Source organism: Rhea pennata, chromosome 1, assembly GCF_028389875.1.
Source record: "Rhea pennata isolate bPtePen1 chromosome 1, bPtePen1.pri, whole genome shotgun sequence".
Taxonomy (NCBI): Eukaryota; Metazoa; Chordata; class Aves; order Rheiformes; family Rheidae; genus Rhea; species Rhea pennata.
Window position 1 is genome coordinate 173,950,070 of NC_084663.1, and position 27,453 is coordinate 173,977,522.

At 34.7% G+C, this 27,453-nt stretch overlaps 1 protein-coding gene across 5 annotated transcripts in view; it reads left to right on the forward strand.

Annotated features, from left to right (window-relative positions):
- Positions 1 to 26,880, forward strand: part of DACH1 (dachshund family transcription factor 1) — a 359,043-nt gene extending 332,163 nt beyond the window's left edge. For all 5 annotated transcript variants that reach the window (XM_062566918.1, XM_062566916.1, XM_062566914.1 and 2 more), the window contains one exon: positions 23,675 to 26,880. In XM_062566918.1, coding sequence (XP_062422902.1) covers positions 23,675 to 23,712 — 38 coding nt within the window. In that variant the 3' untranslated portion in view covers positions 23,713 to 26,880. The remainder of the gene's footprint in view (positions 1 to 23,674) is intronic.
- Positions 26,881 to 27,453: the final 573 nt, after the last annotated feature.

Sequence of the window (27,453 nt, forward strand, 5' to 3'; positions counted from 1 at the left end):
TTATTCTATTTTTGCTCAGTCTTCCTAAAATATCTGTTGGTTAAAAATTGTTCCTAATCCCATAATGCACACTTACAATGTTTTACTTTCCTTCTGATTAGAGTCTTAAACTACAGCTGCTTTTTGACTGCAGTGTTCAGCACCTTGTATTAATGTCAGGGTCATGCACTTATTATTCATCTGTATAGTGCTATGCACTTCAATGAAATTATATACATAATAATAAATAACAACATTAATCTGTGTGCAGTGCCTTGAATTTCATTATTGTTGCAGAAGGAATAATTTGACAACTAGGTGCTCTAATTTTTCTACATTTTAGAAAGAACAAGGCTCTCTCCCTGTACTCTTAATTTAAATATTTGCTTTTATTTTTCCTGTGAAGAATGAGCCTTACGAGCTTTAGCAGCTCACAGGTTTTAAAGAAATATGTTTTTCTGAATTTTTTTGTCTCTAATAAACTCAGTGCAGTTCTGATTTTGTACCTAGATTGTACATGAAATATTTATAACATCTCTTGTTAGTTTGTCTGTCTTTTGTAAATAATATTTGAATACCCATTGAGGAAACATGCAACAAAGATTTATTTTGCCTCATATTTTCTTGACCACAAATAAAAATGAGATTATCTAACAATACAGAGAAACCAAACGATAACATTTTCCCCAGCCCAGGAGTCTAGTACTTTGGCAGCTTTTCAAGCCAAGCTAATCAATTAAAGACAACATTGATTAACTTACGTAAATAGAAGGTGGTATTGATTACAGGCAATAAACAGACTATTGTTTCATACTTTCATAGGTCATTGTTACCTATGCTTTTAAACTTTTAGCTATATAATCCTGTAACAGGAGTTACTTATCACTAAACAAAGCAAATGAGGGGCACATAATTAATAAACTGTTACATGTATGTTGCAGTGTATTCTTAGAGAGCTCCCTCATTCACACTCACAGGCATAAACTTTTTCACATTTCCGTTGAAATTGCTATCTATTGCAATTTACATCTCGTTTTATAGCTGTATATATGAAGTAGCTGGAAATCAGATGTGTTCATGGCTTTTCTACTGAGATAAATGATTAATCAATCAGAGGCTTTCTTCCAACATGGTACTTTAGTACACTTTTAAAATATCTGTGTGTAAAATTAATGACTAAGCGTGAACAGAGTCAAATGGGAAAACTCAGGACAATAAGAACGTTAAATAAAACATGTTGTGCACCAAAGAGACTATTAAGACTCTGTTTAGAATTTTTTTTTTAACTTGTATTATTTTCATTCTTTTCTTCCTCCCTTCCTCCTCTAAGTTTGGGGTATTCAAAGGAGGAAGGATGGGATGGATAGATTCTTACCTAATGCAAAGACTTCTGAGGCCACCCCAGTTGTCTCACTACCCAGGAAATTTCGATGGGCGCACCGCGCCACCATCCTGTCTACTTGTATTTCCCATAAGTAATCCATTCCCTTCATCTTCTCCCTCAGATGGTAACTGAAGCCTAAACAGACTGGTAAAACACACATTTTCAGTGTGGTCTTTTCAGCTGAAAAACAAATCCCTTCTAAACAGAAGAAAATCCCTTCTAAAGAAAGAATGAAAGACCGTTTTTTGCTTTGCTTTGTTTTTCTGTTTTGTTTTGTTTTGTTTTAAACAAGCTAAAAATCTCTTTTCAGTGAAATGGTGTTTATATAGCCTATCATGGAACAAATGTAAACAAAGTAGATTTCTAGTCCATTCACAATTTAATCATAATCCCGTGCCCCTGTAGGTTTGTTGGGGAGCTCAGATCTTCTGCTGAGTGTAGCTGTTTAACAGTGTTAGCCTCTGCTCTGCGCAAGGGGCCATCACTTTGTTTCCTCCTTACTTTCACACTCACTGTTTCTTAGGCCCTGCTGGAAAGTGGTAACCTGTCAGTTACAATAATGAACAGTTTTTCTTAGTGTTCATTTTTGAAGCTACTATGGAGAATTAAAAAAGCCTAATGTTTTTGTGTGCCACATCTTATAAAGGAATTTCATCGCTAATGTTAATGTTGCATTCCTCTGTGAAGTCCTTAAGACTACATGGTCAACAGACCTCAAAATAATTCATGCTCTGAGTTTTTTTCTAAGACTTACATTTCCCTTGGTATGACTTTTCCTGTAAAGCAAGTGTGAGAGAACTTTTATGGCAAATTAACAGCAATAAATTCAATTTTACTAAAAATACTATTATTCCATATTATTATTCTATATTATGCTTTAGAGGACTACTAGTACTACTAGTACAAGTAGTCCTTGTACTACTAGTACAAACAAGTATTTAATAATTTACTTTATTCAGTTAGCACATACAGGAGGAAATCTATTATACCAGGAGAGCAAAATCTCTTTCCTGAAAAGTACTACAACCAGCATAAGTGAAAATAAATATCAAACATGGATCAGATTTCAAATATTTCGAATTCTGAATTCAATTTATTTTAAAACATTAAATGTGAACAGGACTCATTCTATTCAGTTGGCCTTTTTGACTGCCTCAGTCACCACCTGCATCAAAAGAAGAAAAGTTCTCATAGCAAGCCATGTGAGACAATCTGCCAAGGAGGGTCTAGTCCTCACCTTATTCCTGTATATCATTTAAAATTCTGAAAAGAGGTTTTATGTGTTATATATATTTGTTATGTTAATTATAAGTTGTTATATATATTAGCATTAATTCTTATACCTTTTAAAAAGTGATTCAGTTTCCCACAAGTAGATACTTAGTACCTTCAGGGTATCTGAGACACACAGGGTATCTGCACAGGGTTATCAGGTCTATGGAAGATCCAGGCCTTTCTGAAGTGGCAGCTGGAAGCCAGGCAGAATACCTAAGGCTGACCGAAGTCATACCAGATGTTGAATCAAGCCCTTTATGCTTATATAGAATACTTTTGAATATACGACATTCTAGACTTGGGTTATATTCCTTGGAGATTTATGGCTTATTTATACATTAGAAAGAAAGAAAGAAAGAAAGAAAGAAAGAAAGAAAGAAAGAAAGAATTATTATTCTATTAATGTCAAGAGGAAGGGCCATGCCACTGTTCCCCTACCATATTTAGTGGTGTCATGTAAATGTTCATGAGACAATCTTTGTGGATTTCTCTGTCCTGTTATCTATGGCTAGCTAGATTCTGCATTTCGTAACACTTATCTGAGATGTGGAACCAATACTGGTAAGAAAAGAAAAGTAAAAACAAACAAAAAAAAAAAGGTTTATTCTTAAAAAAAAATCCAAGCTCACAAACTTTCAGAAGACGTAAGATCTTGTGATACTTTGTGCTCTGTGTGACTAACCTACACTCAGACAGTAACCCTTTGGCCAAGTGGAGAACTCGATATGCATTTTTTTTTAGTGTTCTCATATGTTAGAATATTCCTGTATTTTCTCTCTTCTTTGAAACATCTTTGACTTCTATTGCTACATAACTTTCAGTATTGAAACTTTCCGTAAAACCTACCTTTTTCCTTTTTTACAATATAAATTCAATTTCTCTGTGAAGCTTTCAAGAGTAATAATATGAAGAAATATATAAAGAAGAAAGATTGATTTTAACAGAGATTCAAGAAAAATCATTTATTAAGAGCATATGATTCTAATTGTTAGAACAAATGTGTATATTTAAGCAGAAAAAAAAAATCAGACATCAGGCTGAAGGAAAGCAAGTTTTGCATAATACTTCTGAGAAACTCTTTAGGGACAGATGAGGAAGTCGTAATTTTGTAAAGCTATCAAAATTTGCTAGTCCTAAAATGGTCCTTACATTACTGTTATTTATTTTCAGAGTCACATGATTTATTATAATCTATTTCTGCATGAATGTATGTTTTGGAGAACAGAATTCCTTATCTTTTTTAACAAGTCCAGTTTTCAACCTTGGGTTCTGTCTCAGATAAATTATTTTGAGCTATGTCAGATGTAACTGAAAAGCTAGAAAAAATGTTATCGTTATAATGTCTGAACAACTTTGTAGTCTTTAATGGATTTAATCTTCACATCAGAAAATACTCCTGTGATGCAGAACAAAGCAATTATCTTTATATTATAGAGGGGCTAAGGAGCTTGATCAAGGATATGTTGGAAATCTGTGGTAGATCAGGGGACCGAACTTAAATCTTCCCATAGCTAATGTTTTCATTCTGCCCTTCATGTCTTTTCCCTCCCTTTTATATGTTCCAACATGCTTTCTCATAATATAGACATATGCAAAATTAGATAGAATTTACTCACTCAAATATTAGGCTGATTTATATCCCAAGACTGCATGTAACACATCATCTGTGCTTGCTCTGCATTTGCTCAGACTGATGGCCAGCCTCTGTAAATAGCAGGTTAATGACAAAGCGCATCTAGCGTCAAGTCTTTCCAAGTTTTTTCTTTGGTAGGTATAGCTTTGAAAACACACCAACATATATTGATCAGCATTGTTTGATTATTATTCGATTTGCTGTGATAATCCCTCACATATCAAACTGGCCCTGTATGTTCAGCTTTTGTAAAAAAAGAACATGAACTCTAGTTTCTGTTACTTCTAGATGCATAAACATGATCAGTTTGGTTAAACATCTCGGATAATGACATTTGAAGCTAGAGTAATAATGAATAAGTTTAATTTCTCACATTAGGTAATGGGGAATGGATTATATAGTTTATCTTGGTTCTGCCAGCCTCCTAACCCAAAGCTCCATTTAACTTCATTCTTCAGCTTCTGTTACACAGATTTAAGACTTGCTATACTCTTCTACCCACACAGCTGAAGATAAACCAGTAGCAGCTTTTTGTACCTCAGACAACAAACACCAAGCATACAAGCATTAGTACTTCTTTTTTTCTTTTTTTTTTTTTTTGGTCAGTTCACAAACAAGGTAAAATTTAATGAAAGCTGAGTCATAAAAGGCAGATCTGTCTCCAGGTGTGTTTTGGCAGCAGCAAGAAGCAAAGGATGTTTCAGTCATTAACACAGAAGAGTATTCAGTTTTTTCTATGAAGTAAAACTGTCTTACAACAGAAATTTTTTAATGACTGAAGCAACCCAAAAATCAGTAAAGAAACATAGCCAGGTAATCTCATTTCCCTTAAAGCCTTACACAGATATTTTTTGATGAGATAATGGCTCTGAAATGATAGTGATCATGCTGGCGAATAACTTCTTCAATGATGTGGGAAATTATATATATATTTTCATGGTCGTATATTCTTGATAATATACCTGATTCAGGTACAATTACTGGTCTCAGGTCTTGCTGTCAGCTTCACCTACAAATCCAGTTATCACAACTGGATATCTGGATATAGAGTATAGTGGTGAGTTGGTTTTGTGAACATCACATGAGGTTCTTCTTAACTGTAAAAAACAGCAGAAAAAAAAAACTGAGGATGCTTCTTTGGAAGCATCACTCCAGTTTGAAGCATTTTGAAAAGTGATAATGCATAAGGTGGAAGGTAAGGCAAAACCTTTCAAGTTTTCAAGTTTTTGTAGTTATTGAAAGGGAAGAGCTAGTGAAGGAATTAGGAGGGAGTGACAATTCAAAGAAGAAGGCTAGGAAAGTATTTTTGCCGTATAAATGTTGAACTCAGACAGCAGTAGGAGATGTGAGGAGACCTTGAATATGAATTTATAGCTAAAAAAAAAAAAAAAAGGTAGAAAAATGAAGGTCGGAGATTTTATATTAAAAGAATCTATGAAATTTAGATACAATATGGTAACGAAGAGACGGAAGTAACAAATGAGCAGGAGCCTTTAGCTTTGAACTTCACTAACAGATCAGATAGAAAGAGAGGTCCATCGTGACTAGGAAGACGACCAACAGAGAGGAGGATTCTGAAGGTTAACAGATTAACAGATTTATTTTCCCAACTGGAGATTGTCATAGTAACTAAATATTAATAAAGAGAATCAGAAAAGCAGGCTGAGATTTTATTTAAGGTGAAAGAAAATAGATCTGGAATACAAATGAAGACTTCTGTCACTTGGATATGGCAGCTGGATTTCTGTGTGAGGATTAAACAATTCATATATGAAGAAGTGAGAGAGAAGACATTGAGAGGAACACCTCAGCCCTGCGAAATGAACACGGGAAGCTGAAGCAAAAGGCAAAAAGATCAAACTGAAGAAGACATAAGCAATGTAGTGGGAGAACTGGGCTTTGTATCAAAGACCAATGAATAGTCCAGGAAGTAGGAGATGGGATGCTACTTCTAAGATTTGACTAGAAAGAGGTCATTAAGCACAACTACGTTTAATGAAAGGTTTGCAAACAAGCCGACTGCTGTAAGAATTGATGGTCAAGAGAGAAGATGCTTCGCAGTGTTTTACAATTCTTATAGTCATTCACCATGTTTTTAACCATTACATATCTACCCAGTTAGGAACATGAAGGTATTTTATCCACTTTTTTTTAAAGAATTAATGACCATTGAAAGAATAAAAGAATTTCAGAGGTTAAAACTTCTTCACTTTGAAATCCTTCTTTGCATTTTCCCGTATCAACTGTTCCTCTGAAGGCAGGATACTGTTTATGCAGAGTTATTACAGTGCGAGTTCTAGAAGTTTTCTTGGATATTTTCGGTTAACCTCTGTCACAATGACACTTGAGAATTTTCTTAATGATAGTAATCACGTTAACATCAAAAAACCATCAAGATAGGCATGGCTGCAAACAGTAATAGAAAATTCTCCATTTCAGTCAGATGTAGTCTGCTACCTAACTTGAATAAGAAATAGATCAAATCATTACAATTTAATACGAGCTTCAGATAAAAAGAAAGTACACAGGAAAACTTTGAAAGGGTGATGCCTTAAGTGGGGACTTGGTCCCCAAGCTGTGAGCAATATTACCAATGGGGGGAAAAATACCTGTATAATATATTCAGGATGTAACACATAATGTTCCCTTACTTTTAATGCTGCAAAGACTGAAGAAGTATGGGGTGTAAGCAAATGCTCTGAGCAGCCTCCCAAAAGCCTGCTTCTATGAAAAGTACCAGCTTCGCTGCTGTACTTTCACTGCTTGCTGAAAAATGTGGTAAGAACTGCTCTAAGTGTGAAAAGTGAGAGCAACAGAAATTTTACTTCCATCTATCTTGTCAAATGCATGCATGTGCGTTCCTGTTACGGAGAAGGAAAACTTTTTTGAGTTATCAAATTTGGAGAAGATGTCATAAAATCTTTTGACAGAACAATCTTTTGCTGTAGTGGTGTGTACTGCATGGCATTAAACATGATTGAAATGAACAATACTGAAATGAAAGTTTCAGTTCAGCACCTTGAGTGTACTGTTGTGAAAAGGCTAGTCATTTACATTTATAGCTTCGTATTTTCTCAGGAAGAAAACAGTGTAAGTTCATTAGGTTTTAGAAAAAGGATCAGGCTCACACTTTGTTTTTCTTAAATCCTTCAATAAAAAATAAAAATAAATGCCACAACCATGTAAACTACAAAGGTGGAAAAATGCTGTATCTTGCATTTTTCTACCTCCTGTGGCTAGGGACAGAATGCAGACATGCCACAATAATGTTTTTTATTTCTACTGTTCAAACCATATTAATGAGAACATCATTTTGGAGAACTAATTATTTCTATTTGTCTTGTGTCACACTTTCTAATTCCCCTATATTAGCACAGCCAAAGCAAATTAATTGCTTTTCCAGCAGTTGAACCTTGTCCAAGAATGAGCTCACATTCCCTTCCAGTTTTGCAGTTTCTAGGAGTGCATTGTGTCAAAATTTTCTCTTGGTACTAAACATAGCCCAGAGACTATCTTTACAGATTTCTGTTGCTGCTCACTTGATGAAATTTATAAGTTTAAGTGACCCACTAGGAAAGATAAAGTTCTTAGCTGCAAGATTATACATCAAAACAGTTAAAGTGAAATTAAAATTAAATGAATGAATCTCACTGAAGCAAAAAAAGCAGTAATTAATGGTTCCCTTAATTGTCTTCATAAAATATTTGCATGGGTCTAATTTGCATAATTTGCATGTATTAATTAATCTTTCAAAGGAATTTTGTGCTGAGAGAAGCCAAAAAATCTCTTTGTTTTATTTAACATCTAATGAAATATTTATCTTCGTTAATGAACTTCTCATCTTCATTAAAATAAAAATTGCACAAGTTTGTATGTTTTAAATGTTTTTATAATTGAAGTATACAAAAAAACTCCTCAGACCTACAATATTTGAAAAACAAACACATTATTGCCCGTTCTGTGTCATTTTGACTACAGCAACATTTAAAATTTGAGAAACTTTGTTCACTTTACCGAAAGTTTTCAAGGGTTTTTAAATGAGTTTAATTTCATGCTAGTTTCTGAGTTTGTTCTAAATGTTACAAGTAGGGAGGAGAAAGTAAACACTTTCCTATTTTTATTATTTTCAACCTGTAGTAGGTGATGGCTTTTATAGAACAAAAGTGGTATACAGAAAAACAGACTAACATGAGGACTTAAAATACTGCAGGAGTTTGTGCATGATATGTGGTTAGTTTATACTCTACAAGACTAAACCAGTTATGTGAGTTACTGCCTGATATTTAATGATTGAAAGTAGAGTAAGACTGATGACAGTAATAAAGAAAGGACCTAGTTAAATGACAGATTGTGGTGATCAGCAACTTTGAGACAGTATCCAAAATAGAAAGAAGCCTTTAAGAGCCTTTAAGTCTAAAGAGACTATGTAAGGTGAAAATACATACATAAATATATATTTATGTTTATATTTTTTATATATATATATATATATAAACGTTAAAGTTTTTTGCAAAATCTGAATATAGACGTGTTAGGAGATGAAAAAAATTAAGTACTTCACAGAAAGCTATTTCTGTAAAAGGAGTAGGTCTAAGAGGACGATGATTAGTTTTTCAGGGACAAAGGTGAAGGCTATTACTTAAGAAGGGGACCACCTAGAATCCCTAGGTAATGTATCAGCTACTTAATATTGTTGGAAAAAGTGTCTGTGGAGGAAGAATAGCAAAGTATGGTTACAATAAAATAGCTTCTATACAAAATCTTAACATTGTACATAGTAAGATTTGTAAAATGGAGTTTCATTTTTTTTCAAGGATAAGTACAATATTATTGGAATAATAAAAGTACACTTGAAATAGGGAAGTGATTGGGGATTTAGAATACAAAGAAACTATATTTGCACAATGAACAGCACAATGGAATTTATACTCATTCGCAATATGCCTGCATATCCTTAAATCTTTGCAGAAGGAGTTTATAAACACATGTATGTGTTTGAATTCATTTTAGACATGTGCTACCTTAAAAAGCCAGTTCTGGAGAAATAGAAAAGTAGGAACTATTTAAGTGTCCTTTAAAATTCTACACTTGCTGCATGAAAGGGCTCAGAAATAAAGGAACAGGAGTTTTAAGTTACTGAGATTGTATATGAAGTCATATATTTTTTGCTGTATTATCCTACACATTTTTCAAATAATAAGCTGTAGTGTAACTTTGTTGATATCATGTGACAGTATAGATATTTCTATCTATCTTGAAGAAGCTTATACAATTGCTGCTGAAGCAATGCAATTATCTATAAATTACCCAAACAATATCAATGGGAGGGATACATTTAATCTAACTTTACGCACTTGTGGTGTGGATGTCTTTGTCTGAACTAGCTGGCTGGACTGCTTTTAAAGCCAATGAAGAGTAATAGACACATCTCTGCCTTTGAAGAAAATGAATCATACCTTCCAGGTCTTCATTGATTATAAAGGGAGTCTACAAAACTAGCTCAAACACAGCCATCTGCATCGTAGGTGTCTGAAGTTATTGTGATGAATCCCATCTCTCGTGTAGGGTCCTTTTTGCTTGCCAGAATTACTAGTGATCATAAACAGATTAAAGGCAGCTGAATTTCTGCTAGTTCTTGCTGCTGATGGTGGAAGTTGATAAGTGCTCATCAGTTCTGGAAAAATATCAGTGCATGACAATTCCTTTTCTGCTTAATCTAATTCTATAATATTGCCACACTGCAGGCTGTATAGGTCTGAAATATGTTGTGTAAAGCATGACCCTCAAATGTAGAAGGGATTGCTTGAATTCCACATTGATCCAGAAGCTTTGCATTGTTTATCTCAATGAGATGCTACCATGTGAGGCCCAATGCATGAAGCAAGAGGGAGAGGAATCAAAAGAAGCATTCCAACATCCAAATACCCAGAAGTAGGGACAAAAAGTTGTAGAAAAAAAAATGGAGGGTGGAAAAAGGGATAGATGAAGTATCACAGAACTCCAGGAAGGAGAATAGTATTGTTTTACTAGTATTACTGTTACATTACTGATTTGTAATGGACAAGTAGTAAATGTTTCTCCATTAAAATGTAGTTTTGTTAGCAAAAGAGGCACGGGCTGGAATTAATCTCATGAAATGTGGAAATCAATAATGTAGATACCTACGGCTGTGCTTGTCACCCTCAACCCTCCTTGGAGGGAGAGGAGAGAAGCAGGAAAGTCTAGAATGCATCATTGCTTCTTAAAATAGGCATATACTATTTCTGGGGGCAAGAAAGTAATCCCTCTCCACTCCCTTCCTTGTGTGGATTTTATTTTTCTGTAATAAAAATTGTCTTTGTTGCTGGGGCTATAATTTTACCTGAATGTAATCTAATTGTAAAGATTGTAGCACATAGCACAGTCACTAGAAGTAAATGCTAAGGAGGCACTGTCTTTGCTCACTTCAGTTTTTGCAGTGGAAAAGAAGCAAGTGGATAATTTCAATTTCAGATTTCAATAAAGCTTTTGTTTGGGTTGCTTATATGCTTTAAGTCTGATGTTTGGCTGTTGAATGATATGGTAAAGGAGTAGCTCATTCTGCATGCCTTATTACATTTTTGACCAATTTCTTAGACCAGAACCAAACTTATATGCACTCTGTATCTGCTGATTTCTTCATGGCAGCACCGATGCTTTGGTATCTTACAAGGGTGTGTGAAACAATTAATGCTTGTAAAGTATTCTGGATCTTGGATGAAAGGCACAGCAGAAGTTCAGCTATTTTATTAACTTCTCTTTTTATATTTTCTTTGATGACTGATCGGATACCCAGGGATTAAAAAGTGGCTGAGAGAGGTGATGCAGAATACAGTAATTTACAACTATTATCAACTAATTATAATTAGTTTCACATCTAGTACAAGAAAAATAGGAGAAATATTTTATGGGATTTAGTAAGAAAATACTTCATAGTCATAATTCTGTGTAAATCCAGCCTCCCTGGACTGGTTTACCTTAATTCAATGATAGATCAAAAGTGATGTATTACTGAGTGGCAGCATTTTGGCGTAATAGGTGACAGACACTCTTCTATACTCTTAAACCAAAGTCCTGTTGTTGTGAATGAGAGTTCAATATTCAGTTAGTGTATTCAAGAGACAAAAAGCAGTAAGCCTTAAAGTGTAAATAGAAATGTATTTTATGATTTTATTAGGCAAGCAGTCCTTTGAACTGAGTTGAGAGTTAAGAAACCAACTACCTGCCTGAAATATCACTTCTGTTGAATTGCTATTCTAGTCTTATATCAGTTAAAAAAAAAAAAAAAAGATACTGTTGCCATCAATGAAGCTGTACTAATTTAGATGAGCTGAAGGTCTTTTCGTTTCATTTTGAAGCGGCTGCAAGTTTTAGTCTTCATCATTTCCCTCTTTGCCAGCGTGATGGAAAAAAAGGGAAAACATTTTTATGCACTTTGGAAGTATATTCTTTCTTATTTATAGTGTTTTATTTTAAGATAAATTCTTAATATGTCTGTAATAGTCATATAAATGTCACATTGCAAGCCAGCAAACCAGGCAGTTATTGTGCCAAATCTGTCTTAATTCTGAAAGCAGTGTTTTCTAACAGTTCTTATTTTGGTATTGGTATAGTCAAGAATGATAAGATAAAACAACTTAGGTTTCCTGTAATTCATATGTTCAGCTTTCCCATGGATTTGATTTGGAGCTTGATCCATCTCTATTAGTATCTGAAGTTCCTATAACAGAAGAAAAGAAATAAATCATCTAATAAAAGTAAGTACAAGGGAAGTGGAACTAAAATTAACGCATTTGGAAGGAATACTTAGCCAGCATCACATTCCATCACTAGCTAAAATTTGCTGTCAGAATATATCTATAATAAGCATTCTTTTAGTGAACGGCCAGCTGGCTTGTAAAGAGGAAAATCTATTCTATAGAACAGACTGCTAGCTTTAAAAAAAAAATTCCAGCTTCACAGGAAGTATTCTGGTCACTGTAAGGTTCCCTAACACCTGAAGGACATTCTGGGAGACAGAAGCGTATATAATGATAATGTGATGTCATTTTGTTTTTCCTAGTTGGGAAACATAAAGTGTGTATCAGTAATGGTAAAAGGATCATTTTTTCTATTACATTCTTGTCAGCCTTATTTTTTAAAAGTGATGCAGTCTCTAATAGCCTAGGAAAAGCAGCAATAGCGTAATAGTGTGTTTTGTCACGGATGTTAGAAGGGATGGATCACAAAGTGCTGCAGCTGGCCTTGGAAACAAAGTGTTATTAAGTCAGGACCAAAAAAATTTACAGTGCTGGTTTATGCACATGAAATTAGAGTAGAGATTGTTAAAAATATACAATGCTACATTAGATAATTCAAGTTTGGACTTGTTTATTTAGTCTCTGTTGATTCTGCAGATTTTGCCTGTGACAAACTGTCAGTGCAACCCTTGCATTAAAAGACATGTATTTTTCATGATATTGTTTCATACTGCAATATGTTGGCTACAACTCCTTTCAAGTAATCAAGCTATATTGAATACAAACATAAAATAAAAAAGCAGCAATAATTTACTCTCATTTTTGTCTTTATACACTGACTCAAAGATATATGCTTTTAGCCAGTGAAGAGAGTACAGTACATCTGTGCATTAATGAATTGAAAGTAAAAATACTGTGGTTGGGTCAGACTCCTTGGCTTCACTGGAAACATCATGAAAGTACTGTAACTGACTGGATAATCAGTTCCATTTTCAAACTTACTTTCAAATTTGTGTTACAATCACACTGACTAGCATAGACGCAACTATAGGGAAAGATCTTAAGCAATCTGGTTCCAAATGCTAAACACTGAAACGCTAAAACACTATTTAAACTTGCACAAATCAGTTCTGTTTTGTACTTATCTGGTTCCAAATGGACAATACTTGCAAAGTTTGATCTTAAACATTCAGTGCACAAGAATCCAAAGTTTAGGAATTGAAAACTAAGGTTTTGCTGTAGGACTTTTTTAAGTATTATTGTTATTATTGCAAGACCTTTCACTCTCTCATATTTTCCAGCTAAAATTAGCGTTGCAGTCTAATCTATTCTACTGGATCTGATATTAGGATATATTCAATTCTTGACTTTCTTTCTACTAGAATGGGATAGCATTAGGGATAGGACTAGATGGACTTCATATCCTGCAGATTCAGGCAATCATCTCCTAAATACTATCTCAAAGACCATTTTAATACAGCCCTTATCTTGGAAGGCTGTACCAAAACCCAGTTTATCCAATAGAAAACAGAGCTGTTCTGTATGTCCTCCTACTATTTAATATATTTATGAAAAATACTCAAGTTGTTTTTCTGTGATAAACAGATCAGTGATTTCTTTTTTTTTCTTCGCATGTTGTTCTTCTCTTTTCCTTGTATCATTCTAGTAGCCTTTTCTGAAATTATTCCCGTCTGAATTCATCTCCAATGTGTCTATCCTGCATCCTAAACTATGTTCCAAAGGAGGCCCCAGCAGTGCCTTATACAATGCCGCTCATATATTGTTATTGAAAATAGCTACCTTACATGGAAAACCAGAGAAAAGGAGAAAGCATCCTTGAAGTAACATTTTTTTATTTCCTGTTTTGATGAAATCGTGTTTCCAAGCAGGAAAATTTTTCACTTCAGACATTTTGCTCAGATCAGTTCTTCTTACTCCAAGGTAGCCACTTGATTCTAGAGTCACTGACTAAATCTACTCTATGTTTTGATTTAGCCATTCTCTTTTCTCTTGCTTCCTTTTAATGATGGACCATGGTGTTAAGTTCTCTCTGGGAAAGCATGCTGCTTCCATATGGTCTGGGATTTCTGTAGGGGGTGCTTCCAGGACACAGTCTGTCATGACATGCTGCTTTTTCTGAGGAATCTCTATTGGCAAAGACACAGAGTTGTGCCAAATTCAAACCACCTGGCCCTAAGGCTAATTGAGTTTTTCCTGGGAGGGAAGAGTAATAATTTTGAACTATCTTGAATTATGTTACCACTGAGAGTGAATGGGAAGGGTTGGCTTGTCACCGCAGTGCTTAAATGCATCTATGAAGATATGTCCAGGATAAAAGTTTACAGTCAGTTAGGAAATTGAATTGAAAAACAATCTACTTGGTCTGGCATTAACACTTGCCATAGAAAGAGAGTGCCTTTGTGGTTTAAAATGCTAATATTTTTCATTTCTTGTAGGATTAGAAGCATCAAGTATTACTTAATGGTTAACGACTAGGTTAAACCACAGGTATATCTCCCAACTTGAAGCTTTCATCAGTTTTAACATAAGTTGTTTTTTTCAGTTTTGTAGCTATGTCGCTCATGCTAAGCCCCAGGAACTTCATTAAGATCTGTTCATATTTCTATTTGGTAGTTACGATTATGTATGGCTTCAGTTCTTTGCCTGTTTCTTAGGGCATGACTTCTGATTTGATGCCATTGCCTTCCATACACTTGCTTTCATGCAAAATACCTAAAAGTAGCAAGCTTATATTGCGTATGTTTTGACATGCCATGCATCCTTATAGATTTTCCATAAGCTTGCCACTATCCAATCTGTCTGTTTTACAGCCTCATTCTCTCCTGTTTTACATGTGACTATTTCTTCGTGGTTTGCAGTGGGCTGTTATTTTCTTTTAGCACTCAAATGAGAACAAGGGTGGTTGGATACTAAAGAAAAATGTGGTATTAATGTGATATTGATATTAGAATAGGATCCCATGCATCAGAATTGATGTATGCAGGCTAATGTAAGTAATAAAGTTAAATACTTTCTTTAAATGTCCCCTATATTCCATTGAACTGGGGAAGAACCTTTGCAGCATTTGAAATGACATCTTAGTAAGGCATAATAAAAAGCCAGATCATATTGTTGTATTAATTGTGGATTTTAAGTCTAATCAGGGGGTGGGAGGAACACACACACACACACACACACACACACACAAAAAAAAGCCCAGAACACTAATCTATCCTATACTTAATAGTCTATTACATCAAGTGAAAATCACCTGTTTAGAAAAGAGGTAGCTTGCAAAGAAAATTAAGGTAAGTTTGTGATTCTCTGAATCAGAAGGGATGCTCAGTGTATGTATAGTATTTGTTAGTTAAGCCTTTCCATCTATTTTAAATAGTAATCTAGGGTACAGACAATAGGTTAGAAGAGTATTTCTTAGTAAGTGGTTGATATATGCTTAAGGAAAGCATCACAGTGGCTGGTGATGAAAAGAATAGATTGCTAGTACTAACCATGGCCGCAACTACTACCTGTAGTACAGTCATGACCCTCGTTGCTCTTTGCAGACTTTCACAAAGCCAAAATCTGCATTAACCCACACTTCATTATGTCATCCCTAAATGTAAATATATGTATCATATTAATACTATCAGCTTCTAGTTCAGTGGTGAAGGGGTGTGTGTGTATGTATGTGGGAGGCACACCTTTTTAAGAAATACTAATTTTTATATGCTTTTGCACAGATATTTTCTATTATTTGATTTCCGTTCAGAAGCAGAAGCTGCTCAAAATCAAAAGCTGTCCTATTATTTATTCAGATTTTATTATATAGGGCATTTATCTTTATATTTTATTATGTAGGGCATTCCTTTCTGGAGAGAAAAATATTTTTAAACAAAATTTTGAGATTTAGAGATTTAGACTGATGTTTTGTATTTAAGATTACTTTGTTGATGATTTTTAACTTAAAAAAGCGACCATTTGAGCAAAGCACTGAACAAAGAAGCAAAACTGAGAAGTGGGGAGAGGAGCAATCAGACTAAGAAAGTGAATAGTAATTTCTGTTTCCATCAAGAATTCATGACAAAAAAAGAAGGTGTCAGGTAGAAACTCCGTTCCAGTACTTAGAGCTTAACTATTTCACCATTTTATGACATCAAATCCAAGGGTGTTTGTTTCTTGGCTTACCAAAAAAAAAAAAAAAAAAAAAAAAAAAAAAAACTATTTGTATTTTTGGAAACATGATAGGAAGCAAGTGTGCGTTTGTGCAGAATTTGAACCTGTTTAGTGCAGGCCAGGTTGAACTTCAGCACAGAAGTTCTCCCCATTGTGATAGAAACAGCGCTGGACACAATGAGCGCTGGAAGCTCGCAGGCAGGTTGTATTTAGCTGTGACTTCATCCTTTAATAACTTTTCCACATGATTCTTCAGTTCAAAGGTTTTGGGTTTTTTTGTTTGTTTGTTTTTTGTTTTTTGTTTTTTTGCCAATAGAAGTGACCACAATACAATGCCTTAGAGACTCAGGTTCAGTGATTGTAAGTAATTAGTTCTCTTGTCTTTTTTCTGGTTGTGCTTTTGTTCTGTTTATACAAATAGACCGGGGTGGCTAAGGTCACAAGGCAACAATAAGAGACAGTGCAATTTATTTTATCTGTTTCTTTCAAAGAATTTCTCACCTTGCCAGTTCAATCTTATGAGAGCTCAAAATGGCAAGCTCTGTGTGTTCTGTATGATCTTTAAATAATAGAAGGTGACATATTCAGGTAGTCCTTTGGTTTGTTAGTTTACTAAAGACCAGATTGCTGACCTTGAGCTTCTTCCCACAGTATTCAGTGATATAATGAAAACATATATTCATGATAAAAATAAATGAAAAAAGCTCAATAGAGATTCTGAAAATTCAATAATTAAAATAAGTGCAAAAAACCCTAAATGTTTAGACACTTTTTTTTTACGTGTATCTATGTTTTGCTTTTATGTTTGGAAACTTTGAGGTAGAATTAAAATCTCCTAAGTTTGAAATATTACTTCAAAAAGAAAAGTATGAACATCTCAGTCTCCTGTACATTTGCATTGAGTATCAGCATAAATATATTTGTACACAAATGTTAAGTAGAGAAATGAAAGGTGTATCATTAATAATAATACACAAATTCATTGGTGTTATACAAAGGACAAACTAGGATAGTATTTGGCCAAATACCTTTACAAACGTCAAATTTGCAAGAATTTATTGAACATGCAGTGTGAAATCATCCATCTTTGCATAAAACCTGGATAAGCATTTTTTTCTAGAAACAAATTGCTCAAATTTAACAGCTTCTTCAAGTTTTGCGACAGCTTTCCTACATCTCTTTTACTCTTCTCTAATTCTACTTGGGAAGACAGCATTGGAACCATGTTCCCCAATCTGTGATCTACCTTTGCCATCAGTAACAGTGTTGGGACAGTATAGATCCCTCTCTCCCTCCTCTTTAGCTAGCATCCATTTGTAAAGCTTCAGTGCTCTGATTTACCGTGTACACTAGGAGGAATCCTGTTTTCTCTTGAAATATAGTTTGTCATTTTATAAGGAAAATTATGGGAAGTTATATTCAGTTGATTTCATGACTACGTTTTACAAAAGCTGGGGTGTATGTTCCCTGTTGCATTCTCCAGTCTCTGAAAAAGAATCAACCTTGTCATAAATGATTTTCCCATGATTAAAAAGTTAGACTCCCATTTTTATCTTCCTGCTTTGGTGGAAAATTAATCTTCTTTTGTCTCTATTTTGAATAAAATACATGAGGAGCATACAAAAATAATTTCATCCTTAATTAGCTGCTTCCTTTAAGTTTCTCGAAGAAGGGTTACAATTTGACTAAGATCTCTTCCATCTGTCACAATATGTTTGCTTTTATTTTGACTTCCCGTTGCTGTCTTATCAAATATCACATGAATCATTACCATTTGTTTGCCATCCCTTTCTTTTGTTTTGTTTCTCTTCCTCCAAATGATTAAAACATCAGGCTGAATGAAAGGTTAGAAGTACACTGTGGTTCACATTTGCCCCATCTTATTAAAACAAATAAACCAACCAGTTATATAATTTAAATGTACTGGAGCTATGGCTTGCAGATGCTTTATGAGCTCGGGGCTGAAGAGGTTGTGTGCATTCGGGCATGCACGTACAACTGCTCTTTGAAAGGGACAAACCTCATTAGATTACAGGTGCCTGGAAATAACTTCTGAGAAAATAGCTGCCATTTTCAATAAAGCTACTTCCTAACAGGAAACACAATTTATTACGTTCCTTAGCACAAGTGAGCAGCTTTTCTTTTATTTAGATAAAAGTAGTAGTATTTCACAAATACTTTATTTCTTTTAATTTATTGGACTGAGGATTGATTGTGATATTTTTCACTCCAATATTATAGCTTATAAAATGTTCTGAAAGACAGCTGTAATGATTCTTAAGTTACAAAATAGGTATTACATTAACTTACAACAGGAAGATATTTCATTTGCCTGCCACACCATCTTTTCTTGCAGAGGGAGAGTGAGAAATGCTTCATAATTACATCAGCTTGCTAGAACTGAAGTTAGCAATTTTTGAGTGCCTATATGTGGCAACAGTGCAAACTTACTGAATTTAAGTATGAAGTTTCTGCTATCTTTAATGACTGCATGGGCTGGTCCTGGGGCTTTTATGTTGTAGCATCTGGTTTTTAAAGAGGCTGCTGAGCTCAGGTCAACTCAGCCACCCCAGCTCAGCCACCCCATCATAGTGAAGATGGGGGTTTTTTTAGCAGAAAGCCTGTAGTTTCAATTGAACAAGTACGTGCGTGTAAATTTATGTTTTCATGTTTGTGGTAAGGTACTCCTTAGAGAGAGATCTGGGCTAGCACTGCTGTAGGTTGTTAAGAGACAATACAAAACACACTGAAAAACTGCCGCTGCACCACATCTCTGCAGCCTAAAAAGTGAAGAGGAAAAACACGAGAGAAAGCACAAGGAAGAAGACAGAAGTGCCAGGAAGTTAAATGGTCACTCGGAGTCACGGATCAGAGCTGGGACTAAAATTCCAGTTTGCTCCCTTTGGGCTAGGTGGTCTTTCTGCCAGATAGGCACCAGTAGGTGTTTGTCATTTTGAAAACACAGGCAGAGAAGCAGATCCACCATTCAAATGTCCTCTGATATCAGGGTTCCTAAGCTGAGGGCTGGCACAACTGCTCTACAGCTTGCAGATTGCAGTCATAGAAAACAGCAGCAGCAATAATAAAACAATAAACAAAAAATTATCCAAGCCTCGACATCCTGACCTTCCAAAGCCCACCGAGATTTCTGTTTTTCTCATTTTCCTTCATAGATGCTGTTTAGTCCTTCCTTTTAATTAATTAATGTATTTATCTATTAATTTATTTATTTATTAACCTGGACTCTAGTTTTCTTTCTTGTAACTCTCTGTGACAAGATGCTACAAGCTCTCTGTGACAAGACGCTACCAAATCTTTTTTTTTCCCTTTCCCAAATCTCCTCACTACAGAATACTATTCATCCTATTACTAAGAACAGGTTTTCTCAGTAGGCTTCTCTATGATACCAATTGACAGAATTCAAGTGGAACACCACACCTTTGATGTTAATTCGCAGATTTTGGTAAACAAAAGAGTGCGGTATGCTCTTACGATAGTAGTGATGATCATTGTTATTATGCTTATTTTTTAAAGAAGCTCACAGACTACAAACTAAAATATAATAGATGTGGGTGGTGAACAGTCCCAGTGTGACTTGCATTAAATGACAGATATGCACACGTTATCATCTAACGGATGATTTATTCAGTTTGCAATTTAAAGCCACACTTAAAATTTCATGTAGATTTTTAATACTGTAAAATGATCCATACTAATAGGAGTAATACTTGAATAGGGTTATATTTTTAGCTTTGGAAATTTTAGGCCCAGGGAAATACTATGTGCTGCCCAGGGAATGCTAGACTGAATATAGGTGTTCCCCAACTGGCATCTCTATGGGAATGCGTTTGAAGGCGTATGAATTGCTTCAGCATGGCAAACTTTATGTCAGCTCTGCTTGTTTGTTTTTACAACATTTATGACCTTATAACTATTTGGGCATGTTCATTCAAAACCATCAAAATGAGTCTTAATTAAAAAGGGTTGATTTTAAAAAAGTACTCCCTTGCCCTGGCTAGAATTTCTGTCATGTCTGTCCACAAACAAAAACAAATGAGATCTAGAAGTAATGATGTTTTCACATTGAGCTTGCATGATCTTGCTGAACACTGCCATTTGCAAAGAACAATTAAAGCAAGAGTCACAATCTGCTAATCATGCACAGTTTTACTTACCAGCTTAGCAGTATTTTCCCAGTTTGTGTTGTTGCTTGAACACTAAGTGTGAAAGGAAATTTTGTGTTTGTATTATATATAACAGTATATGTATATATAGGGTGCTTTTCCAATGTGAAACAAGTTTCAGTAAGATAAAAATACATTCCAATCTTGTAAGCGTATTTGGAGATATAAATGTATTTATATGCAATGTATACATCTCTGTGCAATATATGTAGTAAATGTATATGTGTGCATATTAGGTGTATGTGAATTAGTAGGTGTAGGTGAACAAGTATATTGCATACTTGTTTTACATAATATTGTTTTTATTGCAATTAAATGAATCGTGCATTTGTTAACAATAGAAAGTAATGCAATGCACAAATATAGCACTGTTAAATAAAAGGTGACCAGGAGGCAGGAATTGAGGTGGCCTTGACAACAGCACTGAGAAGTTCTGATCATTTCAGACAAAGCTCTGCACAATAAGAATTGGCACTGAAATTAAGTTAGAGAGAAGGAATATTAGTTTGAAAAAAAGAAAATGGACAAAGATCAGTTATAGGTATTAAATCATCACATCCTGGTGTGAGATTATCATTCCTTTTCAGAGTTGTGGTGATTAAGTTCCCTCTATTTTTCCTAGTGCATTTTGAAGTCTTCACATTTCTAAAGTGCCGTGCTATTTGCCTGCTATATGTTCTTGATGAGGGGCTACATGAAATTCTTTGCTACACACAGCAGATATGCTAAAGGAAAAGTATAAAACTTACAAAACAGTTGCAAATAATGCAAATAATTGCATTTTTTATGTTCATACAATTAGTTGAGGAATAGAAAGGTTTATGTTTGTTGTACGTATCTATTATAAATATTGGTAAATTTTACAAACAAATGCATTTTTGCTCTTTAAGGGAGATGCTTTGTAAAGCTGCCCTTTTCTATAATTGACTACTGAGACAGAATACAGGACCTAATAGTGTCTTCCATTAAAAATGAAATACCTCCTTTTGACTTCACTGCCAGATTGGGTCCTTAAAAAGTGTAAAATAGAGCTGACTTTTGAAAACATACTGCTGTTCTCCACAGATCATTGCTCTTTTGTTGCCTGCTACAAGGATTCAGCTTCCTACAGCTGTATTTTTAATTGAGAATGTGTTTAAATAAATATTTTATTTTAAAAGGTATATGGAGACCTAATATAGTAAAATAAAACACAAGGTACTGACTGTAGGTTATCTTAATGTTTAGGTATAGGAATTATGCATAGCACTCATTAGCAAGTGTGCATTCAGGATATCCAAAATGCTGGTATATACACAGAGTAATTCTGCTGTGGAGGTAACTAGACAGCTTTAGTGCTGTAAAATGTCTATTGTGTTTATTCAGTATGTGTGGGGAAATTATATGCAACTATAGCCAGTAGTAGCTTTAGCTATCCTGTACTTGCCAGATTTTCTTTTAATGTGGTTTACCAGGCCTTCGGTTTTACCAGGCTTCAGTTTCGAAGGTTCATTCTTGCTCTCCTGAATTCCCATAAGCATTTTGGTTGCTCTTCATGCATCAAAGAAGAATAAAAAGTCTTTAAGTTACTCAGTTTCTTTTTATCTCTCTTCAGTGCACAAAAGACCATCAAGAGCAAAGAAAATGCTGAAATAGTTCTGAGAGTAAGCAGTGGGGAAGTTATCTACCCCACTGAAAAAGGCTTGGATCTTGGATAGGGAAGAGGTGCTGAGAAGTAGTAAAATGGGGTATTTCTCAAAAACTTAAGAAATAAAATAACTGGTGGAAAAGGAAAAGCAAAGGGAAAATGGATAAGAATCACTGTAAGAGGATGGAGTGAGAGATTCTACCATTTCCCTTTTTCGCTGTGCGCTTGTAATACAAGCTAGACAACCACAGTTAGAAAGGGGTGTGCAGAAGGAATGAATTTTGCTGGCTGTGGTATACACTTGCCTGCTTTCGAATTAAACTTCTCTTTCTCTCACGAATAAGATCATGTCAGTGATGCTGCAGGACAGTCAAGCCTGTGAAAAACAGTGATCAGGTGTACTGTTCCGTCATACGTAATTGCACAACTTCTGTATTCTCTACTGTGAATTTTACAGACTAATTTGGAACAAAATGCTTAAAGTAAGAAAATCAAAGAAACTCTGAAGTCTTGGGAATATTTACTGATCTGTTTCACTCGAACCAAAAGGAGGATTTCACTTGGACTTCAAGAAGGGAGACGCTGCTTGTACTTCCAGATGAATTGTACTGTAGGATGTTTAAGCAGCGCTTCATAATTATGCACTGTGCAGGATTAATGTCCTTCATAATGTGCTTTACTCACAAGGGAGGAACACTTTCTAGCGTACAGGACAGCAGAGTAAGCATGTACTAGTTTTTCTGTCCGTTTCCTGTTTAGAAAGATGATCTCTGTATCTTTGTGAGCGTAGATACGTATAAAATATTCATGCCCACAGTGAAGAAGGATTTGCTTTATATTTGTAAATTAGGTGAAAGCATTTTGTGGCAGAACGTTCTCTGGCTTTCCAAATTTTTCTGGCTCTGGCTAGGTTACTGACTAGCTGAACTTACTGTTTCTCGTGTTCCATCTCTGCCACACATATCTCACTTAAATACATGCTCCTCACTTGGGTGGCAGAAAGGTTGAGAGAGACGTGCTTACGTCTTTAACATAGTAATTGTTCAGTTAATCACATTTATGGGGAAAGGAGGCTATACTTCACTGATACCGATTAAATATCCTATACTGGGTTCTATATAAATAGCTACAAATGTGCACAATGGTTACATTACATGGTATATTTAACAACATAGCTAAATCAGAAAGTATGAGGTATGCCTTTAGTGATGGGAGTACTAACGATTGCATGCAAGGAGATTTTTGCTCTGCAACCATGAAGGAAATAATTGCTGTTTAGCACTATTCAGTTAAGTTTGCATATCAGTAAAAACACATGCACAGAAACTCCACCTACATTCTTAGTGCCCTGGCGCTGATATGAGTGCAGCATGTATTAAAGCATTCAAAGGTGTTGCAGTGTGCAGAACCTGCAAAATGCATGTAATTGGTAATGGAGTTAATTGGACTGCCATCAGGAGAAATCACAATGGTGAGATTCAGGAGATTTTTTGATAATCTTTTTTTTTTTATTATTTAAAAAATGAAGTTTATAGGTGGCATTTTACTGCTTTGTGGGAGGATTAGTTTTGTTAAGGTTTTACCTTTTGTGTTTTCTTTTTTCCTTTTCGATTCATTACAGAAATTAGTATATAAAGGAAATGTTTGTTTTTTGTATTTTAGATGGAAGACTTTATTTGAAAACTACTGTCATGTATTGAATTTTTCCTGCTGAAGATACCTGTGCTACGGTAAAGAACTTTGCAGTAAGACATTCACTCAAAAGGAGTTCTGTGGAAACAAAGCGTTTTCAAGGCAACTTCCTCAACTTCCTGTATCAATATTCTTCAAAAATTTAAAGAATTCTGCAAGAGTGTCCTCCTTTGGTTATCTCCTGTGGCTCAACCCAGAGACCTAGAGAATGTTTGTAAATGTCCAGTAGCACTCTTCTTACAGTGAAAATCTGCGTCTCTGCGCCGGACTATTGTATCCAAAATTACAGGCAGATCAGAACAAGGCTGAGTATTCCCCGTTTTCAAGGAATGCAGACTCTGTCCTCCTCTGATGAGTCTATATTTGAGCACATCAAATGATCCTTCCAGCGGTGTCCAAGTGCACTGATAGACTGTTATGTCATACCGAAACCAGCAAGACAGCTCAGAAATGAACTTGTAGAGGGCGTAAGAGGATTCTTAAAAAAAAGAAAAAAAAATTAAAAAAAAGAAAAAAATTGATACATTCAGTTTTCAAACTATGATCGTGGGTTTTCTTCTAAAGACCTTTTTTTCCACATGCTTTCCAAGAGACCAACACATGGATGTTAGACGACATAAAGTGAAATGGAATTTTGTGTAAGTGAAAAGAAACGCTGAATGTAAACAAACTGTTTTACTGTTCACAAAATCTCTTTTCCTAAAATAAAAAAAATACAATAAAAAGAGTAATAATTTCTCATTGCAAACTGGCAGGGGTTTATGAAATAAAAGACTTTGCTTATTCAAACTGTTGGTCACATGTACAGTATATAACACAAATCACACAAGGAAGGTATTATGTATGCAGTAGAAATCTAGAGTTTAGGAAATGAAAATTTTAGATAATATCGTTTTGTCACCCTGTTGGTCAGAAAGACACCTTTCTAGTTTTAACGCATGCAGGCATGTAAATATTTGTCCTGGAGTCACAGTATTACTGAATGAGATCTTAAGCATCTGGTAACAAGTCAGAATTCTGTAGCAGCCACTTTTATTTGTATATTGAGCCCTGATTAGTGCCCTGGTTAGTGCACTTTTAAGAATGGACTGTGGCTGAGCAGCAAGTCAAAATGCCAGAAATATTTTTATATGTTAATGTCATATTACGTCAATGTTGCTAAAAAAAAAGAAAACCTAACAAACACTTGATGTATCAGTCCAATTCCACGTAGAACTGAGTGATACAGTTGACGTCTGTTGTCCCTCCCGCCTTGCCTTGCGGACGGGTGGTTGTGTGTTACTTTCACTGTCTTTATGAAAGCTACAAATATGTGTTTTCACCTTCGTGCTGATAACTGGAAGTAAGATGCAACACAGTGCTTATTACATTACTAAAAGGTTATGTTCTTTGCTTTGCGTACTTTTGGGTTACCCCTTTAAAGACTGATTTTGTGAATCAGTGCTATTACTGTAAGTTTTGTGATTATGCTTTCTTCATCTTTAATGTTTTTTGCATATAAAATATTATTTATTACATGGAAACATATCAAAACCTTAAATGTCTAAGATGCCTAACTTAAAGCAAATATTTCTTTAAAAATAGTTCTGATTGGATATTAATATTATTTTGTCAAAAAAAATCTAATGTTTTGTAAACTCTAGCACTGAGCTTCTATAGTTTGTAGGTCTTCCTTGCAATACTGGTACACACTTATTTTGTGCAGTTCATATTTACTCCACCACAACCCTTTTTTAACAATAGAAAAGATGTATATACAAGTTCACGTCATGGTAATTTTTTTTAAAGAAATATTGAGCAATATTTTTCATTAAATATTGTTACCTAATACTTTGTAGTGACATTATTTTCTAATCATGATTCCTTCGTAACTTTCATAGTTGCTTGAACACGTATGGGATTCTGTACTCCAGTTTTTTCGTATACAGTCTTTAAAGGGTTAACAACTGTAAAGTTAGATGGACTTGTGACAAGCTTTTGAATCATTCATATCTGAAAGAGAATTAAAAGCCTACAACTGAAATATGTAGTAGCATCTACCATTGCTCTGCTCCTTGCATAGAGTCACCTGTAAGTAGGTTTAGTAGTTTTACAGTATATACTTTCAAGACCTTTGGGAATGCCTCAGTGTTTGGCTTGATACATAAATGGAAATGTTAAGGATTAAGGGAGAACCAATTTATAAGCTGGATGTTTAAAAAGAATCTTGCTAAACAGTGTAAATATTACAGACCATAAGATGTTACCGTAAGTTGAATTTTTGCCCCTCTTTAGTTACACAGGTTTTGGTTGTTATTTTGTTTTTGGTTTTTGATTTGGATTTTTTTTTTGCATAGATTATGAAGAAAAGTTGTGCTCATGTTATTGTTTATATGCTTTTGTAATCTTAAAGATATTAATGTCTAGTTGTTCTATATTATAACCACATTTGCGCTCTATGCAAGCCCTTGGAACAGAACATACTCATCTTCATGTAGGACCTATGAAAATTGTCTATTTTTATCTATATATTTAAAGTTTTCTAAAAATGAAAAAAGGTTATTACGAATTTTGTTGTACAAAATCTGTACAAAAATCTGTTTTTACATCATAATGCAAGAATTGGAAATTTTTCTATGGTAGCCTAGTTATTTGAGCCTGGTTTCAATGTGAGAACCACGTTTACTGTTATTGTATTTAATTTTCTTTTCTTTTCAACAATCTGCTAATAAAACTGTCTGAAATCTCCCTGCGACTTTATTTACAGTTCATCTTTATTAAATTTTGTGAAATGTACAACATCAGAGGAATATTTACTTTCTAATGGGAGGCATCTAAAAACAACATAAGTCAGCTCTTTGTAATGTGAGGAGAACAATGCTGAATGATTTTATTTAACATGCAACTGCTTCTATCTCTAATATGAATTACTGTGGTGAAAAACATCATAAAAGCACACTCTGTGGTTATTGTTTAACAAGCAGATTTTCCATATTTTTTTTCTTGCCAGCTAAGCAAACTGCCCCCATCTACATGATTTATTTATGTACATTTCTCAGTTTATGAAGCTGTTATTTGTACCTTTTTCCTTTATATTGTGATATTCCCATGATTCTTATTTCAGAAAGCTTTGTGCTGAATAATGTAAAGTGGACATGTTGATGGAACAAAACACATTATTTCTCTAACTACAAAAATGCAGGGATAACTCAGTTGTTTTTGTCTCACCTGATAAAATGTTTCTGAAAACTTTAATATCCTAACATATTTTAACAAACAGCAAATGTTTTAAGCTTTTAAATGGGTATTTATAAACAAAATACTTTTGGTTTAGCATATCTTTAAGTGTTATTCTGAGAGAAAAAGAATGGATGACTTTTTCAGGGTAAAGATGGATATTTAAAAACACTCAGAAATAGGGCATTTTCCTTACAGAAAATTCAAAAGTCAGAGATGTATGATTGATTTTGAGTATTTTTCCCCTATTTCCTTGCTGTGCCTTCCCTCCTTTTTTCCTCTTCTTCCACTCTGCTTCCCTGCCCTCCCCTTCCCTTCCTTTCTGCACCATGCCTGCATGATTTCATCAGCGAGCAGGTGAGCAGGTTCACTTGGCAAAGGCCAAGAGATTAGCTTGGCTGCGCCAGCCCATTCCATTATCCCTGGATAGTCTGGGGATTGCAAGGATCCAGATTCCTGGATTCCCCTGGACTGTTGGTTGTTTTTTGGCTAGTTGATAACATTTTTGAATGTAGGGCAATCACAAGCTCCTT